Genomic DNA, 10806 nt, shown 5'->3' on the forward strand with positions numbered 1-10806 from the left:
TTTATATAAATTTTAATATTGCCAAAAACTCAATATTGAAGGAAGTGTGAGTTAATAAGCATTAACTACTTCCATAAAAAAACTGGAACCAACATAACCTTAAACCCAATAACACGTCTGCCCTTAGCTGGCCCCTGCAATTAATAATGCCCCCCTCTAATTAATCAACTAAATAGGGTAAATCCAATGGTATTTATTCACTAGCAGAATACAGATGGTGGAAACGATTCCCCTTTCCCCTCTGTGCACCCCATAATCTGCTCTAGAGGGTTGGGGCATTGTCCAGAGCAAGAATGGGAGGGAACACAGAAGACTGCATGAGAGACAGGAGAAGGGTGAAACTCCATCATGCGTGATGTGGAATGTCGCCCACTTAACACTTCTGGCCTCTGTGTGTGCACAGCTGTGTTGTTAACACAACAATGTATTATTGGCTATTGCATATATTGATGACCACAGTTGGTGCCTTCAACAGATAGGTTAGGTGCCTGAAGAGCAACTCAGTTGTCTCCATATTAATAAGCTTTGGAGCTGCAAATGGTTAAATTCTGTTATCGAAGCCAGACATACGTCCACTGGGCAAAGCTATGCAGCTGCCTAGAGCCACTTTAACAGCAAATGAATGGGACCCAAACCCACTGAGTTCTGTTCTGTGGTATAAGTTTTTCTGCTGTTTTAAAAGCATTGTTTCCATGTTTGGGTGCTGGGGCATCTATTCCCTGTATGCTTGGCCCTGGCATGCTGCATTTTGACCAATACAACTGGTGTAGGATTGGGATATTCCGGCACAGACACCTGCTGAAGCCCACTTCTGCATACAGGCAATGATTGATTAAGTTAAAAAGCCAAGGGCAAGACTAAAGCTATTTCTTGGCTAAGACAATGCTGTCACAAGTATATATATTCACATTTTAAAAGGTAGCATAGCCCTTAAAAGTTTATATCAGGTCCCAACCACAACATATGCAACACTCTAGTCTCATTTGCTTACAAACTCTGTTAACTAATCCCATACAGACAGCTCCCTAAACGGCACATTCCTTAATACAGTGGTACCTCAGGTTACATACGCTTCAGGTTACATACGCTTCAGGTTACATACTCCGCTAACCCAGAAATAGTGCTTCAGGTTAAGAACTTTGCTTCAGGTTGAGAACAGAAATCATGCTCCAGCGGTGCAGCAGCAGCAGGAGGCACCATTAGCTAAAGTGGTGCTTCAGGTTAAGAACAGTCTCAGGTTAAGAACAGACCTCCGGAACGAATTAAGTACTTAACCTGAGGTACCACTGTACATTCAAAATTAAATTCCCACAAGTGTTTGATACCACAATTCAGTTATGGCTTCCCCAGTGCACTGTTTATCACACAAAGCATATTTGATTCATATATGGAGCCAAGCAAGCTTGCTTGCTTAAGGTACATTCAGTGGTTAAAGTTGCAGGTCGTGGAACAGACTTACTAAATTTGCTAACTGCTTCCTTCAAATGGTCTGGATGCAGGGGCATAGCAAGGGGGGTGCGGTAGGTGCGGTCCGCCCTGGGTGTCCCCACTGAGGGGGGTGACAAAATGGTGGGCGACACTCACCACGGGGCCTGCAGTGCGCCTGAGCCATGCGTCTCTTCTGGGAGTGACGCGGTGGCTTGAGCGCCCGCAGGCCCCGCGCTACCGCAAACAGTCCGCCCATTGCCTCCCCCTCAGCTGTAGGGTGACTGAGTGGGAGGAGGCAGGCAGACTCCTTGGAGGCCCCGCGGTGCCCCCATGAGCAGCTGGCCCCGCCCCTGGGCGCAGGGCACGCGCGCCACCCCAGGTGCCCAATCGGCTTGCTCAACTGTTGTCTGGATGCCAAACCTAGTAGAACTAAACTAACCCTTTTCTGACATAGTGGCTTTTAGGGCAAACTGTACACTGTACCTGAAGACTTTTATGTTCTACAAGAAGAAACACTAAGCTGGAAGGACTGCCCCATTGGGCATTCAGTCTCATCACTTTCTTTCTGACATAAAGCCTCCTGAACTGATGCTTGTCCATAATTTCGTAAAAGCTCCCTTCTAAGAAGATACATGTTCTGTTGGTAAACAGTTCTTACAATTCGTAAGAGTTCCCTAGTGTTTAACATGGATCTGGTTTCTTGTAATTTCCGCTACACACAAAATTGCAGTGTAACACATAAAAATCCCAAGAGCAGGGACATGTAACTCCATGTTCCTCAGTAACCCAATTCCAATCAACAGCAAAGTGCTGTCTGAACTGCATGTCCTATAGAGAGCGCAGGGCAGAGGCCTTGAACAACATGCTAATCATAGAAATCCAGTGAAAAGCTAAGCAGCAGCTACACCAGAGATAAGAAAACAGGAAGGGTGACACTTCTGTGCACATTCCTGGAGAATGAACCTAAAAATATATATTTGCATATTAATTTGGCTTAGAGGGACCAAGATTTCCCCTTTATGGATGAGAGTCTCTTTGGGTCCTGGCTAGGCTAGACCGGTAGAATTTCTTCAGTGCAGAAATATAGACAGGCATTTCCTGCCAAGGCCTAGAGGCCAGAAGCTGAACAGAATCCATAGATTCCTTCGAACAGAATCGTTTGCAGAGATCACGGAGTATTTCAATAACCAGCTGAGAGAAAAGGTTGATCCAGAGGTTTTTCTCCAGGCCTTGAATGGAGCGAATTTGGTAAGCACAGTAGACAGTGGTAAAGATGAGCTTCTTGAATTCCTGTGGAGTTATAGGGGTGTCAGACTGTGAGAGGAAGTCCAGGTACTCTTCAATCCCGTCTGGGTTTTTTGGAATCTCATGCTGAAAGACCCGGAGTAATCGCTTGGTGGGACGCAGAGAGGCAAACTCCTCATCCTCAATCCTGATTGTCTCATTGGCCATAATTTCAATTCCTCTCCAAAGTAACTGGAAGAAAAAGAATAGAATTGTGAGGATCAGCAGACAGTTTATTCTCTGTGGTAAGAAGTGATCATGCTCGAGAATTAATTTTTGCTCAGGGCAGAGTGGCTAATGGCCAGGAGGATAAAATTTGTCTTCTGTTGTTGCATGTGACTTGACTTACTTGCTTGCGTATTCTGGGTTGTGTTATTAAACTAATTCCTGACACCATTCAAATGGCTTGTTGTGGACTCTTCTCTATTCACAGCATCTACAATCCAGCTTAGATTGGCTCATGAGAAATAACTGGTGATAAAAAGGACTCTTGGCAGTCCTATCTTTGGACCAATGCAAGGATGGGGAACCAACATCCAGATGTTGTTGAGCTATAGTTCCTGTCATCCCTAACCGTTGACCATTGGGTAGTGAAGTCCAACAACATCTGGAGGGTCACAAATTTCCATAGCTGTCAACGTTTCCCTTTTTTTAATGGAAATTCTCTTATTTCGAATAGGATTCGAAAAACAAGAAAAGGGAAAAGTTGACAGCTATGCAAATTTCCCGTGCCTAGAGCTAGATTAATTTTATCTCCATTCTAGCCCTGTGACTCCTTATCCAAAGTTTCCTTTCCAACATAGCCTGTACCCTCTACAGGCATGTTGTCAAACTTGGGTGTCTTTTAGACTGCTAGGCATGGCAGATGGAGTGAGGGATCATCAAGAGAATATTGTTCACAACGGCAGGATTGTGGAACTATCCAATACCACATCATTTCTGCTCCTAGAGGAGATTTGTTTCCTGCATTCCTGATTCTAGCTCTTCAACACAAATAAGGGCAGGAAATTCTGATACAGGCTAAGCAAAGCTCACGAACATTAAGTGAAGATTACTGCTCAGATACCCATCTGCATCTGGCTGCTTGAGACCTCAAAATGAATTGTGCTCCAATATAATAAACAGAGTTCATCACTGATATCACCACTGTTTTGGTGGCAATGGTGTGTGTGTATTTAAGATTATTTTTAAAAAAGGAAGGGTGTGGAAGGTTCACACATACAGAGGGAGAATAAATATTAAGCATGGGTTCCCTGTTGAAGGTTAACGGTGGGTTCCCATTCTGAAGGATGAAGACCATCACCTTAAGAAATACTGCTGTTAAAGAAAGTGGTGAAACAGCAAATGTTGGTAGCCCAGTACTGAATGTGTTCTCTGTCACTCAACTGGGCTGTTGCACAATCAGGAGTTCAGAATCTTTCCATATCTCCTTCCTATAGCCCAGCCAGCTAGCTCAGTCTAATGAGCAGAAGTAGCCCAAGGCTGCCATCTTCTGGACCATAGCTTACATAAACAGAAAACAGTGTTTCTCGGGAGTTCCATTTCTCCTCACTGAAGCTTCAACCCGTGCCTTAGCTGAAGTAAAAGAGAACCTGAAATCCTTAGTAATATGGAGCTGCTGTAAAAAAAGGGGGGGGGGCATTGTGCAGTATAATGATCTCTGTCGAAACTGAAGAGCCAAGAGAAAACAAATCGGAGCACTAATGTTATTGAGGGCCATTGCTACCATACCCTATACCAAAATTTTGAAATTTGCCTCAAGCATTGGTAACAGTAACCAATTGCTGTGGTAGAGAATCTGCTGGCAGAAGGTCCCAGATTTAATCTCTGGCATCTCCAGGTAGAGCTCGGAATGTCCCCTGCATGAAACGCTTAATATTATAATAATAATAATAATAATAATAATAATAATAATAATAATAATAATAATAATAATAATACTTTATTTATACCCTGCCCATCTGGCTGGGTTTCCCTAGTCACTCTCAAAAGCTGCTGCCAACTCAATACAGTGGTGCCTCGGGTTACATACGCTTCAGGTTACATACGCTTCGGGTTACAGACTCCACTAACCCAGAAATAGTACGTCAGGTTAAGAACTTTGCTTCAGGATGAGAACAGAAATTGTGCGGTGGCGGCGCAGCAGCAGCACCAGGAGGCCCCATTAGCTAAAGTGGTGCTTCAGGTTAAGAACAGTTTCAGGTTAAGAACGGACCTCCGGAACGAATTAAGTACTTAACCTGAGGTACCACTGTATATGGTAGATTCCTAAGCTCCTAGATGCACAGTGACCATCTTCACACCTAACACAGCCACATTCCTCAGTACTAAAGAAGGGGCAGAAGTGTGTCCTTGTTCCTACACAATGACAATCACACTTCTCCTCCTGGCACCAACAAAATGAAAGGTTGGGTAGCTGTAGGCCAAGAAGTTGGAGCTGTTGCAGTGATATCGGCAGGCCATGCCAAAGGTGAAGGAACCTCACATCCTTTTCTTTGTGGATTTGCTTTTGCCTAAATTACCTCTAGTATGATGCCAGCATTCTCAACCCCATTTGTATCTGGAGCATCCTGGAGATCAATTTGTTCATCTGGAAAAACAATAGAGAAAATAGTATTTAAATCAACATCTCTTCACCTATCCTCCTTCACATAAATGCCTGATTTTCTGAGATTTATTTTATTGTGTTCAATAGTAACCTGAGGTAAAAATCTCAGTTATAACACTTATTATAAAATAATTTTTATTATTATTTTTAAAAAATGTATACCACTTTTTATATGAAGATCACAGGCAGGTTCACAATATAAAAATACAAAATAAAAACACAAAATACATAATAAAACAAAAGCAAAACGAATAACCCACTTCCCAGAAACACATTTAAAAGGCCATAGAATGTTAATCAGCCAAACAGCTTGTGAAAGAGAAACGTTTTCACCTGGCACCTAAAGGTAAGTAATGAAGGTGCCAGGCGAGCCTCCCTGCGGAGAGAATTCCACAAATGGGAAGCAATAATGATACAATCTGTTTTGTTCTCTCGGGTACACCAGTAAAGACAGGTGTCAAATTTCTTCAATATAATGTGGTTTCATTTATGTAACAATCAGAGCATAGCTTTGATATTTACTTCATCATGGTCTTGTTCTCTCCTAGCTCCCTCATACACAACTCCAACAGACAGTCTGCCTCTGGCTGAGGCTCCATCCTTGCATATAAACCTCCCAGAGGGTTTCCCCTTCAAAAAGTTTCAGTCCTTTTAAAGCCGGTTGGACTAAGTCAGGGGTTGGGAACCTCAGGCCCTCCAGGCCTTTTCAGCTGGCCTGAGGGATTTCCTCTAGACAATGGCTCCTCTCCAGATCATGCTCCTCACTTGTCCTACTTCTGCACCCTTCTGGGTTCTTTGTCAGACTGGAGTGCGTTGCTTGATCTGCAATAATGGTTCATTCTCATCAGGACGGAGAGACATGTGAGTAGGGACTCTGGTTTTTGCAAGGCTGGATTGTGCTGTGTAAAGCCAAGCATCACATCCATTCTTCCACCCACTTCTGCCTCTGACTCCACCCCCCCCCACTGACATGTGACCCCCCCCCACCTTGTGTGTGGAACAGGAAAGACTGATTGGCTTAGAGATTTGGGGGAGTATTATTATTATTATTATTCTGCCCCGTGGAGGACCTTAAGGTCCACAAATGACAACATTTTGGAGGTCCCAGGTTGCAAGGTGGTTAGATTGGTCTCAACTAGGGCTGGGGCCTTTTCAGTACTGGCCCCGACTTGGTGGAACGCTCTGTCACAAGAGACTAGGGCCCTGCGGGACTTGACATCTTTCCGCAGGGCCTGCAAGACAGAGCTTTTCCGCTTGGCCTTTGGTTTGGGCTCAGTCTGACCCTTATGTTTCCCTCCCCTTATGGTCTTGATTTATCAGCTACTTTAAAATGAGGCTGCATTTTAAATTGCATTTTAACCTGTATTTTAAATTGGGGTGTTTTTTCCCCTCTCTCTTTTTCTCCTGTTATGTTTTTATTGTGATTTTATTGGTGTTAGCTGCCCTGAGCCCAGCTCTGGCCCGGGAAGGCGGGGTATAAATAAAATTTATTATTATTATTAGGCATTTTCAGTGGGAGGTCTGTGCCCCAGTAGCCCCAGTGGACCAGCCTCCGCTGCATGCTGATAAAGTTAATAAAGTATACTGCAATGATCACAGTAAAACTTAGAACTACTGTATTTTGTTCAAAAGGATGAAATTTGCTGTAAGTGAGGTAGCCTGTTTAAAGGTCACGGAACTTCCTCCATTTCATGTTGTTGTATATTGTTTTAACTTAACATGCTAAGTTATACTGAAGTCTTACCTCGTTATTTTATGTATTCATACTTAGCTGGTTCTGCATTTAATATTTTTCTCTGTTTAGGCATTATTATATATTTATTTATATCCTGCATTTTCCCCTGGCAGGGACTCATGCGCTCCATTGTTACAACCCGCAGGCTAGACCAAAAGTGGGGGCCCCGTGGCCCTCCAGATGTTGGTGAAGTACAACTTCCATCAGCTGCAGCAAACATTGTGAGTGCTCAAGAATGATGGAGTTGCATTTCACCAATGACTGAAGGGCCACTAGTCCCCAAACCAAACAGTTCAGCTGTTCCCAGATTTCTTTGCTAGGGACTGTGGGAGGCAGCACCAGGCCATATTTTGCAAGTGGAGTTGCATACAGAAGCAGGTCTGGAGTGCATTATATTGTGGAGTCCAAAATTAGGCAAGTATCCTGGAATGGCGTACCAAAGATGAAGAGGTTAAAACTGTGATAATACATTGGGCTAAAAATTTTGGATATAATATTCAATTAGAATCATGGGAAAGGTTATGGAAGGAAGGTATTAATTTTACTGCATGCAGCGCACTTAAAGAAAATGTTATGAAAATGATGTATAGATGGTATTTAACACCAGCTAAACTTGCCAAAATGTATAAGACAAGAACTAATGAGTGCTGGATATGTAAGGAAAAGGAAAGTACATTTTAGCACATGTGGTGGACTTGTAAAGAGGTAAAGGCTTTCTGGGAAATGATATATACCGTAATGAGTTAAAGAAATTGTTTAAAAATACTTTTGTTAAAAAACCAGAAGCCTTTTTATTGGGTATAGTGAGTGAAGAGATACTAAGGGAAGATAAAAGACTATTTATGTATGCAACGAAGTACCAACAAAAGAAGAGTGGCAGTTGAAGATGATGGACTTTGCAGAACTCTGACAGGAAAAAATCCTGACAGAAGCTGACAGGAAAAATCGAAAACCAACAAGATCAAGTGTTTCAAAAGGACTGGAGTAAATTTATACGATATCTGAAAGATTATTGTAAACAACTAACATCACTAGCAGGGTTGTTTGAAGTCTTGTAATGAGAAACTTTCTACCTTTCTATATTTATTTAAATTTTGAGTTATTTTGTAATGTGTGTAATTAGAATCGGAAAACATACAAAATGCAATGATATAAAGTTTAATTCTGAAAGCCATGAGGTGGGAGGGAAGGAGGTTGACAGGCTCTAAAAAGCCAGGGACGTAAAGTGGAGTGTAATAATATATATAAACTAGGCAAGTACCCTTGGGAATAAGGCACAGGGAGGCTCAGTGTATTGTCGGAATGAAAAAGCCAGTGGGAACTCCTGATCTACAATATTTTCATTTTTGGCACAGATGTAAAAAGTTAAGGTTCTCAACTCACAGAGGCAAGATAAGAACTAAAATAGAGGTTAGGCTTGCTCTAGAAATGTATTTTCTGAATTTCATCATTGGGATTATTAGATTAAGCTAAGGAGGTGCCTGCAAGAAATATAACATCTGCTGTTTCTGTAACTTTCCTTATTGCAGACAGCTTCCAGCTTTCCCTTCTAGAGTAATTCTCCCCAGAGTCATGGAGAAAAACTCACAGAAGTTGCTTGGAGAATGAGGCTGTGCACTTTTGCTTAGAAAAGATGATGCCTCTAGCCAGGTTGCAGTCTCCTGATCAAAGCCATCTGTCTTCAATTTTGGATTAAAGCTCAGATTGCAGCTGCATTTCACTTCTTCATAATACATAATTCAGGAAGTCTTTTGAGACTGGCAGGCAGGAACAGAAATATTCCATTAAAATAACACTAATGGTGAAGTTAGTATAGTTCTCAACATCTGTTTTGTTGAGTTCACCCAAGTGACTTCCAAGCCTTTAAAAAGAAAAAGGTTCTGTTGGCAGTGGCAGGCATCCTATGCCTTCAGTAAATGATATGAAAAGCCCTATTTTGTGCTACCTTTAAAAATATTGCTTTTCCCCGGCCATTGCCACCCGAGGTGTATGTTTTTGGGACCCATCCAATTATTGTGAATGTGGTTTGTTTTAGACGGCTGTATTTTAAATTGTTGTAACTTAACCTTTAACATTTAACTTAATCCTTGTGGTGAAGTATAATAAAATAATAATAATAATAATAATAATAATAATAATAATAATAATAATAACTTTGCCACTTTTTTTTAAGGCACAAGAGTTGCTTTCCTAACCAGGACCTGGCAACTTCACATTTGATTACCTTACCAATGTAATCATATCACTACGGTAAATTCAAACTCCTGCTTCTGAGAGTGAGGTATCAAGAAAACGGCTACGGAAATTCAGTATATAAATAGACCAGTCAGAAACTAGCCCTCTCTGGAATTGTTAGTCCAAAACCATTCGCCATTTTGTGAATGCAACAGTGCGAGCAGCAATTGGAAGCAGAATACAGCAACAGAGTAAACCACTGCAGAAATAATAATAAAGTCAAGATTTTCCCCACAAAGCACCTGCCTCATAGCTGCCACCTATGTTTGAAGGCTGCTGGAAAATTCGCAGATGATGTTAACATGCTATTAATTCCAAGAGAGAAGAACTGCATGAGTGTCCCATACAAACAGATGCTTGTTTCAGAGATTAAACAGAGGAAAAGTCGTTGATACGTATAGCATTCCTTAGAAAGTATGTGAAAGGGGTGTGTGAAAACTCAGTAGAAAGTATCTGTGTCTGCACTCTAGCAAGATCCTGACTTATTTCCTTTGGCACAGTAGCAATCCTTTCTTGAGTTTTATCAGATAACCTTAGTCCTGAAAAAAGCCCATGAAAAACACTCCACTAGCGCTCATGCACAAAATAGCCCAAATGGTTGCATTGATAATAACAGAAATATATTGGCTGCCCACTGCAGAGCAGCCTTCTCCAGTTGTGGGTGAGCTTCCTACCTGTCTGTCTCCGGGATCCAGCAAACACACAGAGCATCAGAGCTGCCCACAGGCAGGTTCCAAAGTGCAGCTGCAACACCTGGGCCATGTCAGGAAGAGTCCTTACCCCTTTCTGCAGATAAAGCACTTTGGGTGAACCTGAAGTTGTTTACTGCTGTGTCGTTTCTTTCTCCTCTCTTTACAGTCCAAGAAGTTGCTGCTGAGACAGCTGGCCTTTCTCCAATTCCAGCCCAGGGCAGGGCTTCCAGTTCAATTCCCAGTTCCTAACAGATAGTTTCCATCATAATGCAAAAGAAAAAGAAAAGAAAAGAAAAAAACTTTGAAGGCTCAGGCTCCAGATTCTCCAAATGCTGTGCCAATGCAAGTCCCATTTATTTCCACTTGGAGCATCGGGCTGTTCCTTATTTGGTTTTTGGCTCACCAGGTTAAGACTTTTATGATTCTACCCCTTCCCCCAACCAGCTGCGAGCTTTTAAGAAAAGAAAGAACATGCTCTTAATAACCAAGGATTTATACTGACAATTTGAAACATGCATGGCCATAAACTAGTCCTCCTTAGAATGGCCCATTGATACTGCCTGAAGGACAGTGGAAGTGCAGCTTGTTTCATTTTGCTTCAAGTCATTCTTTTCCCCCTCAAAGTTTGCTTTCCAGCACTGAAATCCAACAGAAATTCTGACATGCCACAGGAGGGTGGGGCCTGCAAATCTATGCCAGAAAGTATTCAGTAGAGAGGAAAGAAAGGTCATTTCTTCAACTCCGTTGCTCTTGGAGGAGAAAGAGGAGTACAGTGACCTGTCAGAAACCAACACACACCCAACCGTCTCCATCAGCCAGCTATC

At 42.2% G+C, this 10806-nt stretch overlaps 1 protein-coding gene across 1 annotated transcript; it reads right to left on the minus strand.

The window, feature by feature from the left end:
* Positions 1–177: 177 nt before the first annotated feature.
* On the minus strand, positions 178–10543 carry FAM180B (family with sequence similarity 180 member B). The gene is made up of 4 exons (XM_081166783.1): positions 9965–10543; positions 5235–5302; positions 1285–2904; positions 178–1040 (listed from the first exon to the last, which is right to left on the minus strand). Exons 1-3 carry the CDS (start codon positions 10050–10052, stop codon positions 2446–2448), a joined length of 615 nt encoding a protein of 204 aa, XP_081022909.1. The 5' UTR covers positions 10053–10543; the 3' UTR covers positions 178–1040; positions 1285–2445.
* Between the last annotated feature and the right edge of the window lie 263 nt (positions 10544–10806).

Source organism: Podarcis bocagei (assembly GCF_964188305.1).
Source record: "Podarcis bocagei genome assembly, chromosome: 1".
Classification (NCBI taxonomy): domain Eukaryota; kingdom Metazoa; phylum Chordata; class Lepidosauria; order Squamata; family Lacertidae; genus Podarcis; species Podarcis bocagei.

What these genes read in the sequence shown, in the direction of transcription:
- FAM180B (XM_081166783.1), bottom strand. Translation starts at nt 10,052, where the DNA reads ATGGCCCAGGTGTTGCAGCTGCACTTTGGAACCTGCCTGTGGGCAGCT. An exon ending in TGGATCCCGGAGACAGACAG is followed by an intron (nt 5,303 to 9,964) that starts GTAGGAAGCTCA and finishes TTGTTTTTCCAG; the next exon opens with ATGAACAAATTGATCTCCAG. An exon ending in ATGCTGGCATCATACTAGAG is followed by an intron (nt 2,905 to 5,234) that starts GTAATTTAGGCA and finishes TTTTTCTTCCAG; the next exon opens with TTACTTTGGAGAGGAATTGA.